Genomic DNA, 21029 nt, shown 5'->3' with positions numbered 1-21029 from the left:
CAAGATTGCCAGGAGAAATATCAATAACCTCAGATATGCAGATGACACCACCCTTATGGCAGAAAGTGAAGAGGAACTAAAAAGCCTCTTGATGAAAGTGAAAGTGGAGAGTGAAAAAGTTGGCTTAAAGCTCAACATTCAGAAAACGAAGATCATGGCATCTGGTCCCACCACTTCATGGGAAATACATGGGGAAACGGTGAAAAGAGTGTCAGATTTTATTTTTTGGGCTACAAAATCACTGTAGATGGTGATGAAATTACATGTAGCCATGAAATTAAAAGACGCTTACTCCTTGGAAGGAAAGTTACGACCAACCTAGACAGCATATTTTAAAGCAGAGACATTACTTTGCTAACAAAGGTCCGTCTAGTCAAGGCTATGGTTTTTGCAGTGGTCATGTATGGATGTGAGAGTTGGACTGTGAAGAAAGCTGAGCGCCGAAGAATTGATGCTTTTGAACTGTGGTGTTGGAGAAGACTCTTGAGAGTCCCTTGGACTGCAAGGAGATCCAACCAGTCTATTCTAAAGGAGATCAGCCCTGGGTGTTCTTTGGAAGGACTGATGCTAAAGCTGAAACTCCAGTACTTTGGCCACCTCACGTGAAGAGTTGACTCATTGGAAAAGACTCTGATGCTGGGAGGGATTGGGGGCAGGAGGAGAAGGGGACGACAGAGGATGAAATGGCTGGATGGCATCACCGACTCTATGGACATGAGTTTGAGTGAACTCCGGGAGTTGGTGATGGACAGGGAGGCCTGGTGTGCTGCGATTCATGGGGTCGCAAAGAGTCGGACATGACTGAGCAACTGAACTGAAATGAACTGACTAATGTCCTCAAGGTCTTTTCATGTTGTAGTATATTGCAAAACTTTCTTTTTTTTAAAGGCTGAATTTTTTTTTTTTAAAGGCTGAATTTTATTGTATGTAAAAACCAGATTTTCCTTATCCCTTCATTCATTATGGACACCTGGGTTCTTCCAAATTTTAGCTACTATGAATAATATTACTAAAATATGGGGGTGCAGATATCTCTTTGAGAACCTCCTTTCAATTCTTTTGGATAAACACTCAGAAGCTGGACTGCAGGATTATACAGTAATTTTATTTTTAATTTGTTGAGGAACATCCCTACCCTTTTCCACTGTGGATATATCATTTTTATATTTCCAATAGAGTTCAAGGGTTCCTATTTCTTAACATCCTTGTCAATACTTATTGTTTTCTGTTATTTCCACAGTAGCCATTCTGAGGGTGTGAGGTAGTATCTTATGGTTTTGAGTTGCATATCCTTAATGATCAGTCATTTTGAGTATCTTTTTGTTTATTGGCCATCTGCATATTTTCTTTATAGAAATATATTAAAATATTAATTAAAGTTCTCTGTCCATTCTGAATTGGGTTGGTTTTTTTGTTGTTGAGTTTCAGGGGTTCTCTATATATTCTTGATACTAATACCTTATCAGATATATGACTTGCAAATATTTTCTGCCATTCTGTGGGCAGCCTTTTGATTCTGTGTATAGGCAGCCTTTTGATTCCGTGTACAGGCAATGGCACCCCACTCCAGTACTCTTGCCTGGAAAATCCCATGGACAGAGGAGCCTGGTGGGCTGTGGTCCATGGGGTTGCTGGGAGTCGGACACGACTGAGAGACTTCACTTTTACTTTTCGCTTTCATGCATTGGAGAAGGAAATGGCAACCCACTCCAGAGTTCTTGCCTGGAGAGTCCCGGGGAAGGCGGAGCCAGGTGGGCTGCTGTCTCTGGGGTCCAACAGAGTCGGATACGACTGAAGTGACTTAGCAGCAGCAGCATCAGATCAGGTCAGTCGCTCAGTCACATCCGACTCTTTGCGATCCCATGAATCGCAGCACGCCAGGCCTCCCTGTCCATCACCAACTCCTGGAGTTCACTAAGACTCACGTCCATCAAGTCAGTGATGCCACCCAGCCATCTCATCCTCTGTCATCCCCTTCTCCTCCTGCCCCCAATCCCTCCCAGCATCAGAGTCTTTTCCAATGAGTCAACTCTTCACATGAGGTGGCCAAAGTACTGGAGTTTCAGCTTTAGCATCATTCCTTCCAAAGAAATCCCAGGGCTGATCTCCTTCAGAATGGACTGGTTGGATCTCCTTGCAGTCCAAGGGACTCTCAAGAGTCTTCTCCAACACAACAGTTCAAAAGCATCAATTCTTCGGTGCTCAGCCTTCTTCACAGTCCAACTCTCACATCCATACATGACCACAGGAAAAACCAGAGCCTTGACCAGACAGATTTGTTGGCAAAGTAATGTCTCTGCTTTTGAATATGCTATCTAGGTTGGTCATAACTTTCCTTCCAAGGAGTAAGCATCTTTTAATTTCATGGCTGCAGTCACCATCTGTAGTGATTTTGGAGCCCAGAAAAATAAAGTCTGACACGGTTTCCACTGTTTCCCCATCTATTTCCCATGAAGTGGTGGGACCGGATGCCATGATCTTCGTTTTCTGAATGTTGAGCTTTGAGCCAACTTTTTCACTCTCCACTTTCACTTTCATCAAGAGGCTTTTTAGTTCCTCTTCACTTTCTGCCATAAGGGTGGTGTCATCTGCATATCTGAGGTTATTGATATTTCTCCTGGCAATCTTGATTCCAGCTTGTGCTTCTTCCAGCCCAGCGTTTCTCATGATGTACTCTGCATAGAAGTTAATATTTCCAAGTCCAGTGTTGTGAAACTATTGTTCTATGCCTTCTTCTTCAAGTTTTATTGTTTTAGGTCTTACATTTAGGTTCTTGATTGGTTTCAATTAATTTTTGTACAGTGTTTGGTAGGGGGCCAACTTCATACTTCTGCAGGTGGATACTGAGTCTTCCTAGCACCTTTTACTGAAAAGAGTATCCCTTTTTCACTAAACGGTTTTGGCACACTTGTAAAAGATTACTTGACCATATATGTAGGGGTTTGTTTCAAGGTTCTTTATTCTATTTAATGGGTCTATATGCCTGTCTTTATGCCTATACCATACATACTGCTTTGATTACTCTGTAGGTTTTCAAATGAAGTGTGAATCCTCCACTTCTGCTCTTTTTAAGGATTATTTTGGTTATTTGGGCGTCCTTTGAGATTCCATATGAATTTTCAGATAGGTTTTCTATTTCTGAAAAAAAAATGTCATGGGGATTTTGATAGGAACTACATTGACTCTGTAGACCACTTTGGGTAATAGTGCCATTTTAATAAAATAAAATCTTCTTATCTATGAACATGAGATGTGTTACCATTCATTTATGTCTTTAACAATGTTTTATAGCTTTCATTGTACAATTCTTTCACCTCATTAAGTTAATTTTAAGTACTTCATTCTTTTTCATGATACTGCAAATGGAACTGCTTTTGTAATCTCCTTTTCAAAATGCTCAGTTTGTACATACAAATGCAACTGCAGAAGACCATACAATATGCAAACAAAGATAATTTTTATTCTTCATTTCCAATTTGGATGCCTTTTATATCTATTTTTTTTTTCTGGTTTGAGCTTCCAATATTATTTTGCATAAAACGGTGAATGTGGGCATCCTTGTCCTGTTCTTGATCTTAGAGGAAAAGCTTTCAGTCTTTCACTACCGAGTATTACGTTGGCTGTGAGTTTTCATATATGGCTTTTATTATGTTAAGGCAGTCCTTCTATTCCTATTTTGTTGAGTATCTTTATCATGAAAAGGGAGTTGAATTTTGTCAAATGCTTTTTTCCTCCATCAACTGAGATGACCATGTGACTTCTTTTCTCCTTTACTTTCCTGATGTAGTGTATCGCACTGATCAATTTTCCTATGCTGAACAATCCTTGCCTTCCAGGATGAAATTCCAGAGTCACTGTGCACAATTCTTTTAATATGCTGGTGAATTGCTTGCTAGTATTTTGCTGAGGATTTTTGCATCAATGTTCATAACAGGTATTGGTCTGTAGTTTTCTTGGGGAGTCTTTGCTAAGCTTTGGTATCAGGGTTATGCTTGCTTCATACAATAAATTAGGAGGTGTTTCCTTCTCTACAATTTTTTGGAAAAAATTGATTTGGTACTAATTTGACAGATCAGATCAGTTGCTCAGTCGTGTCTGACTCTTTGCAACCCCATGAATCGCAGCATGCCAGGCCTCCCTGTCCATCACCAACTCCTGGAGTTCACTCAGACTCACGTCCATCAAGTCAGTGATGCCATCCAGCCATCTCATCCTCTGTCGTCCCCTTCTCCTCCTGCCCCCAATCCCTCCCAGCATCAGAGTCTTTTCCAATGAGTCAACTCTTCACATGGGGTGGCCAAAGTACTGGAGTTTCAGCTTCAGCATCATTCCTTCCAAAGAAATCCCAGGGCTGATCTCCTTCAGAAATTCATCAGTAAAACCATCAAGTCAAGGGCTTTTCTTTGTTGGGAGATTTTTGATTACTGATTCAATACATTTGTTAGTTACAGGTTTATTCAGATTTTTTATTTCTTCATGATTTAGTCACAGTAGGTTTTGTGGTTCTAGAAACTTGTCCATCTCAACTAGGTTATCAGATTTTTTGGTATACATCTGTTCATAGTATTCTCTTTTAATCTTTTTCATTTCTGTAGAATTGGTAGTAATGTCCCCACTTTCATTTCTGAGTTTAGTAATTTGAGTTCTTTCTTCTTCATCTCTGTAGCTAAAGGTTTGTTAATTTTATCTTTTTGAAGAACCAACCTTTGGTTTCACTGATTTTCTCTATTGTTTTTCTATTTTAGATTTTATTTATCTCTGTTCTCATTCTCATCTTTATTATTTCCTTCCTTTTGCTAACTTTAGATTTCTGTTGTGCCTGTGCTAAGCTGCTTCAGTAGTGTCCAACTCTTTGTGATCCTAGAGATTGTAGCCTGCCAGGTTTCTCTGTCTATGGGATTCTCCAGCCCTAACTTTAGATTCAGTTTGCTCTTTTTCTAGGTCATTAAGTTGTAAAGTGGGCTTTCCTGGTGGCTCAGATGGTAAAGAATCTGCCTGTAATGCAGGGAACCCAGGTTCAATCCCTGGGTTGGGAAGATCCCCTGGAGAAGGGAATGGATCCCACTCTAGTATTCTTGCCTGGAGAATTTCATGGACAGAGGAGACTGGCATCCATGGGGTCACAAAGAGCTGGACATAAATGAGCGACTAACACTTCCACTCTAAGTTGTAAAGTTAGGTTCTTAATTTGAGCTCTTTCTTGTTTTTTAATGTAAGCATTTATAGCTATAAAATTCCCCCATAGTGCTGCTACTGCTACATTCCATAGGTTTTTGGTACTTTATACTATTTTTATTCATCTCTAAGTATTTAATAATTTCCCTTGTGATTTTTTCTCTGACCAACTGGTTGTTTAAAAGTTCGTGACTTTCTAAAGTATCATGAATTTTCCAGTTTCCTTTATGTTACTGATTTTCTAACTTTCATCTGTTGCGGTTACAGAAGATACCTTCTATAATATCTATCTTTTAAAATACTGGGGACTTCCCTGGTAGCTCAGTGGTAAAGAATCCACCTGCCAATGCAGGAGACATGGGTTTAATCTCTGATCCACGGAGATCCTACATGACGTGGAGCAACTAACCCCGTGAGCCACAACTACTGGGCCTGTGCTCTAGAGCCCATGAGCCACAACTACTGAGCCTACATGTCACAACTACTGAAGCCTGCACACCCTTGAGCCTATGTTCCACAAGAAGAGAAGCCACCACAATGAGAAGCCTGCTACTAGACAGTAGCTCCTGTGCACCAGAACTAGAGAAAAGCTTGTGTAGCAATGAAGACCCAGCATAGCCAAAAATATAAATAAATAAAAACTATTGACCTGGCTAGGGAGTTAAGCTCCCACAAACCATGCAGTGTGGCCTAAAAAAAAAAACCAAACAGAAATCAGTGTCTCAGTGTCCCAGTTTTGGTTCAGTGGTTAAGACTCTGTACTGCTAATGCAAGGGGCGTGGGTTCAATCCTTGGTCTGGGAACTAAGATGCCACATGCTATGTGGCATGGCCAAAAAATAAAAAAAAAATCTACTGAAACTGAATTTCTGCCTAACAAAATGTCCCATGTGCACTTGAGAAGAATGTAAATGCTGTTTGTTGTTGGGTGGGGTCTTGGTATTTGTTTTAGATCTAGTTGGTTTATTATGTAAGTTCTCTATTCCATACTTACCTCTCTGGTAGTTCTTTTCATTATCAACTGGGGAGCTGAAGTCTCCCAATTTTTACTGCAGAATTATCTCTCCTGTCAACTGTCAGTTTTTGCTTCCTATATTTTGAAGTTCTATCATGTGTGTAAATGTTTACAACTGTTATATCTTCTTGCTGAATCTTTTTAAGAAACATATGTCCTTCTTTGTCTCTTTTAACCTTTTTGGGTTTAAAGTCTATTTTAGCCACTCCCACTCTCTTTTGGCTACTATTTAGTGACGTGGAATATCTTCTTCCATCCTTTCACTTTCAACCTGATTGTGTCTTTGGATCTTCAGTGAGTCTCTTATACACAGTATACAGTTGGATGATGTATTTTTTGAATTAATTAATTAGGCTGCATCAGGTCTTTGTTGTAGCACATGGGATCTTTTGTTGTGGCACGCGAGCCCACTAGTTGCAGTGAGTGGGCTTAGTTGCCCAGCAGCATGTGGGATCTTAGTTCCCTGATCAGGGATCAAACCTGCATCCCCTGTACTACAAGGTGAGTTCTTAACCACTGGACCACCAGGGAATCTATTCTGCCAATCTTAAAAAAAAAAAGTTAAGACATAATTGACATAAAATATTAGTTTTAGATGTAACATAATGATTTATTATACGTATATATTGCAAAATGATCACCACAATGACTCTAGTTAACATCCATCACCATGCATAGTATCAAATTATTTTCTTTTGATAAGATTTTTAAGATTCATTCTCTAAGCAAGTTTCAAATATACAATGTAGTATTGTTAACTATAGTCACCAGGCTGTACATTACATCCTCAGGTGTTATTTATTTGGACCACCTTCACCTATTTTTCCAAGCTTGCAAACCCTTACCTCTGGCAACTACCAATTTCTATCTATGAGTTTGCTTTTTTTTTCAAAAGATTCTACACAAGTGAGATCATATGGAACTAGTCTTTCTCTTTATCTCATTTAGCAAAACAAGGCCATTCATTTTGTTACAAATGGTAGTATTTCCTCATTTTTGTGGCTAAATATTCCATTGTAGACACATACCACATTTTCTTTGTCCACTGATGAATACTTAGGTTGTTTCCATGCCTCAGCTACTATGAATAATGCCATAATGAACATGGGATACAGATAATCATTTTGAGTTAGTGTTTTTCTTTTCCTTCAGATAAATACCCAGAAATGGCATTGCTGGGTTGTATGGCACTTCTATTTTTAATTTTCCGAAGAACCTCCATATGGTTTTTGATAGTGGCTGTACCAATTTAAATTCCCACCAACAGTGCACAAGGGTTTTCCCCCAACCTTTTTTGACATTCTTACTAACATTTATTACTTCTTATCTGTTTGAGAACAGCCATTCTAATAGGTGTGAGGTGGTATCTCATTGTGGTTTTGACTTGCATTTCCCTGATGGTTAGTGTGACATTAAGCACTTTTTTATATATCTGTTGGTCATCTATATGTCTGCTTTAAAAGTATATTCAGATTTTCCAACTATATTTAATTGGATTTTCTATTTTGCTATTGACTTGTATGCTTTCCTTATATATTTTGAATATTAACACCTTACTAGATTTGCTAATATTTTCTCCCATTCTGTAGGCTGCTTTTTCATTTTGTTTATGGTTTCCATTGTTGTACAGAAACATTTTAGTTTTACCAGTCTCACTTGTTCATTTCTACTTTTAATGCCCTGCTTCTGGTGTTAAAACAAACAAAAAATCATTGTCAAAACTGATGACAAGGAGCTTATCCTCTTCTAGGAATTTCATGGTTTTAGGTCTTACACTCAAAGTCTTTAAATTGATTTCTGTTTATGTTGAAAGACAGTGATCCCATTTCATTCTTTTGTATGTGGCTGTCCAATTTTCCCACACCCTATATTGAAGAGACTGCCCTTTCCCTATTGTATATTCTTGGCTCCTCTGCCATAAATCAATCGGCCATACATGCATGGGTTTATTTCTGGGCTCTCTATTCTATTCCATTCATCTATGTATCTGTTTTTCTGCCAGTAGCATACTGTTTTGATTACTATAGCTTTGTAATCTAGTTTGAAATCAGGACGTATGATGCCTTCAACTTTGTTCTTTGTCAAGACTGTTTTGACTATTTGAAATTTTTTTGTGGTTCCACCTAAGTTTTAGGATTATTCTACTTCTGAGAAAAGTGCCATTGGAATTTTATTTTTATTGTACTGAATTTGTAGGATGCTTTGGGTAGTACAGACATTTAAACAGTAATAACTCTTGAAATCCATGAGCACAGAGTATCTTTTCATTTATTTATGTCTCCTGTAAGCTCTCATCAGTAGCTTACAGTTATCAGTGTACAGGTCTTTTACTTCCTTGGCTAAATTTATTCCTAGGTCTTTTATTCTTTCTGATGCCATTGCAAAGGGATTGTTTTTAATTTCTGATAGTTACTCATGTATGAAAATACAACTGATTTTTATATTTTGTCTCCTGAAACTTCACTAAATTTTCAGTTCTAAAAAGTTTTCTGATGGGAGTTTTTAGGGTTTTCTACATGTAATACTATTTGCAAACAATATTTTTTCTATATGTAATTTTCTATATTTCTATATTATACATATAATATATATATAGTATTTTTCTATATGTAATACTATTTGCAAATAAGAGACAGTTTTACTTGTTCCTTTTCAATGAGATGCCTTTTACTTAATTTTTTTTTTGCCTACCTCATCCCACTCCAGTACTCTTGCCTGGACAATCCCATGGACGGAGGAGCCTGGTAGGCTGCAGTCCATGGGGTCGTGAAGAGTCGGACACGACTGAGCGACCTCACTTTCCTGCATTGGAGAAGGAAATGTCAACCCACTCCAGTGTTCTTGCCTGGAGAATCCCAGGGATGGCGGAGCCTGGTAGGCTGCCATCTATGGGGTTGCACAGAGTTGGACACGACTGAAGTGACTTAGCAGCCTCAGTAGCAGCTACCTCATCTGGGTAAAACTTGGAGTAATTATGTCGAATAGAAGTGGTAGGAGTGGACATCCTTATTTTGGTTTTATTCTTGATTCTAGAGGAAAAGCTTTCAATTTTTCACCTGTTGGTTGTCACATTCACCTTTTATTATGTTGAGATACATTCTTTTACCCACTTTGTAGAGTTTTTTTAATCATAAATGATGCTGAATCCCATTCTCTTTTTGAGAGTTTAATCCATTTACCTTTAAATTAATTACTGATAAGGAATTACTCACTGAACAATTTATTTTCTATATGCCCTAGAGGTTTCTGTCCCTCCTTGCCTGAATTCCTGCTTTCTAGTGTGTTTGGTTAATCTTCTGGAGTGAAATGTTTACATTCGTCCTGAATTTCTTTTTGTACATGTCTGTAGGTATTGCATTTGTGGTTACCATGAGGATTAAACTGAACATTCTTAAGTTATAAAACTAATTTATAGTAGCTTAATTTGAATAACATAAAAAAACACTACTCCTTTATAGCCATTTCTACCCCTTCCAGATGTCACAAAATTACCTCTTTTTATATTATGTGCACAAAAAAATTAACTAACAATTCCACTAAGTGCGTTAGTTTCCTAAACTGTGTAGAAAAAAAAGTACAGCTACAAAACACTGTCAAATTAATTCTACCTTTTATAATTGCCCATGTATTTACCTTTATTAAGATCTTTATTTCTCCATATAGCATGGAAGTACTATCTGGTGTCCTATAAGTTCACCTTGGAGGAGACCATTGAGTATTTCTGCAGGGTAGTTCTAGCACTCAAAAAGTCCCTCATCTTTTGTATATTTGGGAATGTTTTTATTTCCTCCTCATTTCTGAAGGATAGCTTTGCTACATATAGGAATCCTGGTTGACATGTTCTTTTAGCACACTACATATATGGGCCCACTGTCTTCTGGCCTCCAAAATGTCACTGTATGTAATGATTTGTTTGTCTTGGGCTGATTCCAAGACCTGCTCTTTAAATTTTGAAAGTTTGATTTTAACATGTCTTGGTATGTGTCTCATTTTGAGTTCATCTTACTTGGAGTTCGTTAAGCACCCTGGGTATTTATATTCACATCATTCATGAAATTTGGTAAGTTTTCAACCATTATTTCTTCAAATATTTTCTCTTGCTTCTGTTTTCTCCCTCCGGGACATCTACAATACATATGGTTGTTCTACTCGATGGTACCCCAAAGGCCGCTTACAGCTCTCTCTTCTTCAATCTTTATCTTTTTCCTCAGGCTTGATAATTTATACTGTCCTATGGGCTGCTCTGGTAGCTCAGCTGGTAAGGAATCCGCCTACAATCCAGGAGACCTCAGTTCAATTCCTGGGTTGGAAAGATCCACTGGAGAAAGGATAGGCTATTCTTGGGCTTCCCTGGTGGCTCAGTGAGTAAAGAATTTGCCTGCAGTGTGGAAGACCTGGGTTCGATCCCTGGGTTGGGAAGATCCCTGGAGAAGGGAACAGCTACCCTCTCCAGTATTCTGGCCTAGAGAATTTCATGGACTGCATAGTCCATGGGATCGCAAAGATCTGGACATGACTGAGTGATTTTCACTTCACCTCATCTTTGAGTTCACTGATTCTTTCTCTTGCCTGTCCAAACCTGCCTCTGAATCCATCTAGTAAATTTTTCATTTCAATTATTGTACTTCTTCAGTTCCAGAATTCCTTTCTGGTTTCTTTTTAGGTTTTCTATCTCTTTATTGATACTTTCATTTTTTTCACATCAGTTTCATGACTTTCCCATGAAAGACTTTCTCATGACAATTTCCTTTAGTTCTTTGAGCATCATCAGGGCAATTGTTTAAAAGTTTTGTCTTATGTGTCTGCCATTAGCCCATTTTAGGGACAGATTCTACTGAATTACTATTCTGAATTATTTTTTTGAATTATTTTTTTTTTCCTCTGAATGGGCCACATTTTCTAATGTCTTTATATTCCTTGTGATTTTTCTGAACACTGGACATCTGAATCGAGTAATGCGCTAGCTCGGGAATTAGATTCTCCCCTTTCCTATTCGCTGTTTTTTGTTATTATTAATTTCCTGTTTCAAGGATCAGCCTCAAGTGTAAACCTAGTGTCTTATGTCTTTTCTGATCCTTCCCTTGGATATGTGTAGTCACTGACTATATTTCCCAACATATGTAGTTGTTTTGACATGTCTTAAGTCTTTAATTTCTGTCCTAAAAGACGAAAAATGAAAAATGAAGGTGGGCAAAAGAGGGTACCTTAAAATCTCCTGAAAGTCGCTACAGCTGGAGGGAGAGGGACTGGCAACAATGGGAGGTACAACAGTGGCTGCCTGCTTCGTGTGCACCTCTGTGATCAGAACCAGCAATCAGAGTACAGATATTCAGTATTTGGAGAAAGGGGCCCCTTTTATCCGCCCTAGCACATGCAAGCTGTATGCAAGCTATTCCAGGAGTACTTGCACAGCTGCCTGCCATGTGGCTGGAGGTAGGGATGAGTAGCTCTACTGAGTTAAGAGTTCAAATTGACTGAAACAAATCACAACTGATCACCTGAAACATCTCCTGGACGTTACAAGCCTTCAACAGACTCCAGAGTTCCAAACAGTTTTATCAGACAGATTCTGCTAGTGCAGTTGTCTAAAGGGAGATAGATTCTTATTGCTTCCAACTCTCTCATTTTCTTAGAATCCTCCCCTATCGTGTTATCTTTTCTGAATTATTCTTTTTTTTTTAAATTTTATTTTTTAAATACCATGGACAGAGGAGCCTGGCGGGCTACAGTCCATTGGGATGCAAAGGAGTTGGACACAACCTGGCAACTAAACAACAACAACACACTCTGTATGGGCCATGTCAAAAGGTGAGATTATTTTTTAGATGTATTTTTTTCATTCTAAGTTAGATTCTAATCTATCTCACTTATCTTTACTTATCATTGTAACAAATCCAGTGAGGATGTGATAAACATGCTAAATGTATGGATATAAGAACCATGTAGCAGTGCTTGGTACATAGTAAGCAGTCAATAAATAGTAGGTATTATCATATATGTCTCACATACACACATAAATAAATATTACATTCTTCTGGGAATAGATAGGTTGAAGTGTGAAGAAACAGTACGAGCTTACTCTCTACCTGGGAGGATCTGTCATAACAGAGAATTGCCTGAGCTGCTTTGTATAAGCTGATTATTAAGATACATCTCAGGATGTCCTCAATGCTTTCTGCTCTGCTGGGTTCATCTTCCCCTGTTTTCTTACCATTTCTGCATTTCACAATTTGGGTCACAGCTGTGATTGATGAATCGGGCCTCATTTCCCATACGGTAACTGTCAATCACCATCCCACTATCCAAGTTCAGACAATAGTGGTCACTATGATTATGATACTGCTCAATCATCCTGTTCCTAAAGAGGAGAGAAATGATTAAAACCCAGTTAATGATTAAGTCGAAAGTAAACTTCAAATATTTCATTTTCCATTCTAATCTGGTACCTCTGCCATTTTCCTGGAGTATGATTTACCACTGTACCTGAACTCCTGCTCGCTGACAACCTCTCCTAGGTATTCAATGATGAACTGCCCAGCTTTTAGGGGTTCTTTGGTTCTGATTCCCCAACCTTTTTCTTCAGCTCGAAATCGTTCTAGACATTGCACCCACTCATGCCGCTGTATCCTCTGGTTACAGCACTGCTCACCACAGGGGCAAGTGTTGGGGGAACACTCAGCAAAGATCATTCTAGAAAGAAAAGGAATAATTACATGTCAATTAACACTACATATCATCTATACGAACCCATTTTTTAAAATAGGAATTTAAAAAATGAATTCAAAGGGACTTCTCTACTGGTCTAGAGACTAACCCTCTGCACTCCCAATGAAGGGGGCCTGGGATTGATCCCTGGTCAGGGAACTAGATCCCACATGCTGCAAATGAGTTTTCTCATGGTGCAACTAAAGATTCCACATCCTGCAACTAAGATGCTATGTGCTGCAACTAAAAGATCCCATATGCTGCAACTAAGACCCAGTGCAGCCAAAAAAATGCATATAATTAATTTTTATTTTAATAGGGTTAGGTTGGTTAATAAAGTTATTAACAAGGTAATAATGTCTAAATTCAAAAGTTAATAATACTGAAAATATCCAAGTCAAGTTGCAAACACTGATGCTTCTTGTAAATTAATAAGTTAATTGTCCACTCAGCATCCTGGGGAAACACTAACATATTTATTTCTATACTAAGAATATACGAGGGCTTCCATGGTGGCTCAGTGGTAAAGAATCCTGCCAATTCAGGAGACTCTGGTTCCATCCCTGGGTTGGGAAGGACCCAACCCCTGGAGAAGGAAAAGGAAACCCACTCCAGTATTCTTACCGGAAAAATCCCATGGACAGAGGAGCCTGGTGGCCTATAGTCCACGGGATCACAAAAGAGTCAGACACAACTAAGCAATTAAACAACAACAACTTCCTGAACTATTGAAGGAAAGAAAGGAAATAAGCAATGAGGCAGCTATATTAATTTCATAGACAATAAATAAAATATCATACAAAAAAGCACAGAAATGTTAGCATCTAAAGAAATGCACATTTAAACAACTTTAAGGACATATGATTCTCTCAAATAGTAAACTGATGAAATACGAAAGCACTAGAAATAAAGTTAGATGTCAGTAACTAAAGGAGGTAGAACTAAGGGGAAATAAATATGTATTAGTGGTGATACCAAAAATTAACTCAGTATTTTATGAAAGTTATTAGAAAGTATACAGTAAAAATTACATATATGTATGTATACATATATATGTATGTTCTTATAATTTATACAGTTATTTCTCCTTTTGAGAATATAATCTAAGGATTAAAAAAAGGAAGTTACACAGTTTCATAGTAGTATAATTTTTAATAGCAAAATATTAAAAGTAACTTGAATAATGAACAACAGAAGAATGGCAAGCTGTGACATCAATCTAAAAAGGATGAGCTTATGGATTACAATGATACATAAAAGCACATACATAAAATACTTGAGAGTGAAAATAGTCTGCATAAAACATCAACTACCTAAATCACCAAGCTACTACTACTACTATGTACAATTTTATGTATGTACAATGACAAGATGAAGATTTACAGTTATGTAGGTAAGGTAGAATTTCCCAGCTGGCACATTAAAGCAAAAACACTGATTCCCTCAGCCCACAGGACAGCTGACTAGAGATCAAAATTGGAGAAGCAGCTATCTGTCTAGGAAAGCTATCTAGAACAAGGAACACTGCTGGGAAGTTCATTAATTCTCCTTTGCTACGTATCTGCTTAGGTTAATAGAGATAGAATCCTTTGTCTCAATTAGACATTTTCACTTTGAAATCTCAATTTCACTGAGAACTCACACTTCCTATCTCTGACAACAGCCTTACTATCTCTCATTAGCATCACTGACTCAATCATCATGTGTATTAATATATCTTCTATACCCTAATGTCTACCAACTTAGTTTCCCCCTTCTACTAGTATTATTTTTATTAGAGAGGTTAAAGAACTTTCCTTAGGTCTCATAGCAGTAAGAGGATTTAAACCTGAGTACATAAGACTCTAGATGATGTTGCTTCCTATTTCTCTATTTAGCCCATGTTTTGGGCTGAATATGTCCCCTTAAAATTCAGTTGAAGCCCTAGCCTTCAGTGTGATGCTATTTGGAAGTAGGGGCTTTGGGAGGTAAATAGGTTTTATTAGCTGATGAAGGTGGGAACCTTGTAATGGGATTGTTGTTTAATCTCTCAGTCCTGTCTGACTCTTTTGCAACCCCATAGCCCATCAGGCTCCTCTGTCCACGGGATTTTCCAGGCAAGAATACTGGCTGCTGCTGCTAAGTTGCTTTAATCATGTCCGACTCTGTGCGACCCCATAGATGGCAGCCCACCAGGCTCCCCTGTCCCTGGGATTCTCCAGGCAAGAACACTAGAATGGGTTGCCATTTCCTTTTTCAGGGGATCTACCTAACTAAGGGATCAAACTCGCCTCTCCTGTAGCTCCTGAATTGACAGGTGGATTCTTTACCACTGGGCCACCAGAGAAGCCCTCATAATGGGATTAGTGGCCTTCTAAGAAGAGGAAGAGAGAGAAGTATCTTTCTACCATGAGCATGTACTGAGGAGAGGCCATGTGAGTATTCAGGGAGAAGGCAGCTGTCTATAAGCTAGGAAGTAGGTCCTCACCAGACATTGAATCTGCTGACAATTTCACCATGGACTTCCCAGCCTCCAGAATTGTGAGAAATATATTTCCATTATTTAAGTCTATGATTGTTATAGCAGCCCAAGCAGACCAAGACAGTCCATCAGTTAGGTTTCATATATCATTTTTGATTTCTTGAGAGGATATCAGAGTCTACTTAACTTTTTCCTTTAAATGAAGTCTTTTTTTTTTTTCTGGCCACACGTGGCTTGTGGAATCTTAGTTCCCCAACTAGGGATTGAACTCAGGCCCTTGACAGTGAAAACACAGAGTTTTAAACACTGGACCACCAGGGACTTCCCGTAAATGAAGCATCTTACAGATCTTAAAGCCTGGGCTTACAGAATTAGTTTAGTACAGTACCTATTGAGGCAGTCATCCACACAGCCCTTTTTGGTGTCATCATCTGGCTTCTTACAGTTACAAGTGGTAGCCTCATAACCAGAAAGGGGTTTGACATCAACGTAGACATCTTGAGAGAAGACAACAAAGAATAGTTTGTGAACATATAGAGTAATTTTTAAGTGCCAGGCTGAGAACACTGATGGTATGGAGGCAGAAAAAACAGCTCTCATTTTACTCACTTGAACGAATTTTTTTATATAGTGGGACATCTGGTTTCTTGTACAGCTAGAAGAAAAAACAGAAAAATCCCGATATAGCATTCAACTTCAAATGCCAGAAAACAGTATAAATCACTAAAAATAAAGAAATTATCTATGTACTCTGCCCATATGGAAACACTTACTTTCTGGGTTGGATACATTTGAGGTGTGATCACTTTTTACCCTGGAATAAAAGGTGACTTACCAGATCAGGGTAAGAGAACTATATTCAACAGAAACAATCATAAGTAGATTAAAGAAAACGTATTTTTTGTTAGATGTTTCTTCAGCAAGTTATTGGACAGATTTAAATGATTATCACACTGCAGATTAAAGCTATTCATTTGGATAAATTAAGACTTTATTTCCCTCTATGAAAAGAAAGGAAAACTTGCACAGGGCTTGTTCAGATGGGTAGGGTAGGTATATGATATGAAAAAGATAAGTATCCTGGCTTTTTCAGGATGATTATTGTAGGAAAACACATTTTACATTTTAATTAAGGCAATTAATTCAGTTAATAAAGGGGAGATGGCAGGCAGGATAATGGTGTTCTCATACTGCAATAAAGAATGCATTATGAAAAAAAAGTATTAGTCAGTCTGTGAGTGTTTTACTATAGAAGACAGTACCAAAAAACAAACAAACAAACAAACAGGAGCTTGGTTTAAGCTGTTTAAGCTAAAGTGTACTAATCTATAAGAATAATCCCACCATCATTTTTCAGTGGGTACAGTGAGTCAAAACACTATCTCCTTTATTGTTATGAACTCTCTGAGACAAATATCTAACATACTGACCCTCTTAAAATTCAGGACAGACCATCAAAGAAGAGAATGCAGATGGGAATGTTCACTGCTTTTGGCTTTCCAAGATTAAACTTTGGTGGAATTTTGGCAAAACTCAGGAGCCTATTTACCTCATTTGCATGACTACTTCTATTTCCCAATGGTAGTTCCCAATATGGATTCTGGGGGCTTTTGCTAAATATAAAAATTACTGGGGGCAACTTCAATTAGGTAAGTAAGAAAGAAAAACAGCACCTTCCCAGTTTTAGTTCCCAATATATTTAAAAGTACAAGAGTATTAAATATTTTCCCTGTTTCCTTTGGTAGAAGACTCTCTTTTGTATGTGAAAAATAAATTCCAAACTGATGGGAAGGAGCCAACGAAAATAAAGCCTGAAATTTCTTAATGCTGCTGGCAGTACATCTAAATTCTCTTGAGACCTGCATCAAACAGGATTCTTACAGAACAGAATCTTTGCTACCAGAATAAAAGTCCAGAATAATAACTGAAGGTTTCCTAAGGAAGCAGGAACTTACTGCTATTTTGAAGTTATGAGTAAAGGCAAATAGGTCATATTAAATATGGATGCAAATTCATTTTTCTTAGTCTCTGACCTTCACAGGGACACTTCTCTGTATTTCCTAAGATGAGAGCATAACAAGGAGGCAGAGAAAAAGACTTGCATCTCCCTCTCCCCCATTTAGCACTTAAGAATGAAATACCGGGGGAGGGAGGTGGAAGGGGGGGTTCAGGATGGGGAACACATGTACACCCATGGCGGATTCATGTCAACGTATGGCAAAACCAATATTGTAAAGTAAAAAATAAATAAACACATAAAACTGAAAAAAAAAAAAAAAAAAAAAAGGAATGAAATATGGTAAGATAAGCTCATACCTGATTATGTTTCCACTGCCAAAGAATGTCATAGGGAAGCTGAAAATCAATTCTCTTTTGCCTTAGATATTTTCCTGAAACAAAACAATACTATCCATTTCAGTATTTATTTTATACAAAGAGTCAAATAGCCACAAGCTTTAACATGCACTGAGTAAAAAAAATAAACATTTCATGTTAAATTTTATGAATTTTCCATCACCAATTTTTAATTTTTGCTATTCTTTTCCACTGTGCTCCATGTGGTATATGCTAAAGATGTTTTAATTTTAGCTTATATAAAACAACTAGCATGGCAAACTTACTGCAAAAGAAGTCATCATTATGAAGCACACTAAATACTAAGAATTTGTCAATCATTAAAGTCACTAACCAGAGCGTCTATTATCTTTCCTCCATTATTGTACATAATTTAAGGCTAACTACAAAAGGAGTATAAAATTTTTCCAAAATAGGAAACTCTGAATTTAAATAACTCAAGAGTATTTACATGTAACTTTATGATCTGTTAACATTTTTCTTCCTACCTGTTGAAATACTACTACTTTTTATAGCCAGTTTCAAAGCCCCTTTCTACCATAAAGAGGCACCCTGCCCCCCAATTTCTTTACTCTATATGATCTTTTTGTTCATGAAGCACTATGATGCTCAACTCACTTCTTGCAGTATTTAGATGTTTCCTTGTTATCTGGACGTGTTTTATCATGGTCTCCAGACCAGCAGTTCTCAAAGTGTGCTCTGCTTACCCCAAGGGATCCGAGAGGTCAAAACTATTTTGGTAACACAACTAAGATATTATATGCATTTTCATTATGCTGACATTTGTACTAATGGGGTAAAAGGAATAGTGGGTAAAGCTGTACTGTTAGTATGAATGAAGGCATGTGGCACAAATCTCTATTAGAACGAAACCAGTAGAAATGAACTATACGGCATTATCTAAGAATGCTCTTGATAAAGTAGTAAAAATATTAAATCTTGACCCACAAACCAAAATCTTTATTCTGCATGACACAATGCAAGTATGCATAAAGTACTTCTGCTATATACTAAGGTATGATGGTTATTTTAAGGAAATGCACTTGTGCAAATATTTGAATGGTGGGCCGAACCAGTTGGCTTTTTTAATAGAACAACATTTTTACTTAAAAGAACTGACAGACAATGGTTATTCTAACCTAGGAACTGAAAATAAATCCAGTGAACTTGTTACTTCAAGAACTCCAACTGAAAATATATTTCCAATGATAAAATTTTAGTTTGAAGTGAACACTGAAATTTTGCAAAACTTGTGTCTACTAATTATCAGGAGATTCTGTTTTCCAATACTTATGTTTTTCTCATGAAATAAGTGGCAAATCACAAATATGAATTGTCAGGGATACATACAGGAAATGGAAGAGCAATGTAATTCAGTGAATTAATATTTTCCAATGTCTAATGCATGAAGTGATAAAATCATACATGGGTAAAAATCTATTTAACTTAGAAGAGAGATCTGGATTTTAAGGCAACAATACAAAAAAATCCATTGATTTCATACTCCAGCATTCGAATGTTAAGGAACATTTTTAATTTTTGCTATAATATCAAAGAATATCTACAATTATGTGAAATTATTAAATCTTCCTCTCTTTGACAACTTTTTACCCATGTGAGGTCAGATTTCTTCATATATTTAAACCATAATAACATCACAACAAATAGAATGCAAAAACACATTAGAAAATCCAACTGTCCTATATTAGCTAGACATCGAGAAGATTTGCAAAAATGTAAAATAAAGTCACTTTTCTCATTAAAAATTTCTGGGGAAAGTTACTACCACATCCAGACTAAGACGAAAACGTAATAAACTTGCCCTCAAAAAAATAGGGGGGAGTTATCTGGAATCAAGATTGCTGGGAGAAACATCAATAACCTCAGATATGCAGATAACACCACCCTTATGGCAGAAAGTGAAGAAGAACTAAAGAGCCTCTTGATGAAAGTGAAAGAGGAGAGTGAAAAAGTTGGCTTAAAGCTTAACATTCAGAATATGAAGATCATAGCATCCGATCCCATCACTGCATGGCAAATAGATGGGGAAACAGTGGAAACAGTGGCTGACTTTATTTTTCTGGGCTCCAAAATCACTGCAGATGGTGACTGCAGCCATGAAATTAAAAGACGCTTACTCCTTGGAAGGAAAGTTATGACCAACCTAGACAGTATGTTAAAAAGCAGAGATATTACTTTGTCAACAAAGGTCCATCTAGTCAAGGCTACGGTTTTTCCAGTAGTCATGTATGGATGTGAGAGTAGGACCATAAAGAAAGCTGAGTGCTGAAGAATTAATGCTTTTGAACCGTGGTGTTGGAGAAGACTCTTGAAAGTCCCTTGGACTGCAAGGAGATCCAACCAGTCCATTCTAAAGGAGATCAGTCCTGGGTGTTCATTGGAAGGACTGATGCTGAAGCTGAAACTCCAATACTTTGGCCACCTGATGTGAAGAGCTGACTCATTTGAAAAGACGCTGATGCTGGCAAAGATTGAGGGCAGGAGGAGAAGGGGACGACAGAGGATGATATGGTTGGATGGCAACACCGACTCAATGGACATGGGTTTGGGTGGACTCCGGGAGTTGGTATGGACAGGGAGGCCTGGCGTGCTGTGGTTCATGGGGTTGCAAAGAGTCGGACATGACTGAGCGACTGAACTGATTTTCCATAAAAATGTTATTTGTTAACATGCAATTACATGTTAACATGTAATACAGTGAGTTTATTCATTTGATAAATCTGATGACAGAGCAATATGGATTATAGTTATATCTAAGTCAAATAACTTATGGAGGTTAATATAACAAGCTGCTGTCTGAGGTTACAGTTGGTAGAAGACTGGAGTCCATCTCTTGACAGGGAACCAAAGCTGAGTGTGTAACTACAAAGTCTGTAATGAAAAAGTACAACAAGGAAGTAAACTTTGGTGTATTTAAATAATGAATGTGCAGCTGTTAAATGAAGTGAGGTATATATTTACTCACACGAAAACTTATTTTCCAAGTTGCAGAATAATATTAGAGCAATATTAGGGCTGACTTTTTTTTAAAAAAATCCATTAAGTGGCTAAATATGGTGGGGAATGACTAAGGAAGGGCACAAAGGAGCTTTCTGGAATGATGATAATGTTCTTGAGAAAGGTCTGGATTATAGAGGAGTAGGAAAAAATTTAAAAATTGAGCAAAAGTACATTTAAGATTTGTGGATTTTATTGAGGGTAAATTCAAATCAAAAGAAAAACCCTATAAACAAACACTGAGATCTTGATTCTGACACTATGATGAAATATTTAGCTGGAACTGTATCAGTCCCTGCAG

The 21029-nt window shown here is 37.6% G+C and overlaps 1 protein-coding gene across 9 annotated transcripts in view; it reads right to left on the bottom strand.

Moving 5' to 3' along the window:
• The window catches only part of ASH1L (ASH1 like histone lysine methyltransferase), a 207940-nt gene that overhangs the window by 27683 nt on the left and 159228 nt on the right, over nucleotides 1-21029 (bottom strand). For all 9 annotated transcript variants that reach the window (XM_070779558.1, XM_019953617.2, XM_070779564.1 and 6 more), the window contains 5 exons: nucleotides 17672-17745; nucleotides 15965-16010; nucleotides 15744-15852; nucleotides 12673-12879; nucleotides 12401-12547 (listed from right to left, as the gene is read on the bottom strand). In XM_070779558.1, the coding sequence (XP_070635659.1) occupies nucleotides 12401-12547; nucleotides 12673-12879; nucleotides 15744-15852; nucleotides 15965-16010; nucleotides 17672-17745 (583 nt within the window). The remainder of the gene's footprint in view (nucleotides 1-12400; nucleotides 12548-12672; nucleotides 12880-15743; nucleotides 15853-15964; nucleotides 16011-17671; nucleotides 17746-21029) is intronic.

The sequence above is a fragment of the Bos indicus genome, chromosome 3 (assembly GCF_029378745.1).
Source record: "Bos indicus isolate NIAB-ARS_2022 breed Sahiwal x Tharparkar chromosome 3, NIAB-ARS_B.indTharparkar_mat_pri_1.0, whole genome shotgun sequence".
Classification (NCBI taxonomy): domain Eukaryota; kingdom Metazoa; phylum Chordata; class Mammalia; order Artiodactyla; family Bovidae; genus Bos; species Bos indicus.
The sequence above is the reverse complement of the archived record's forward strand: the minus strand, read 5'-3'. Positions and strand labels throughout refer to the sequence as shown.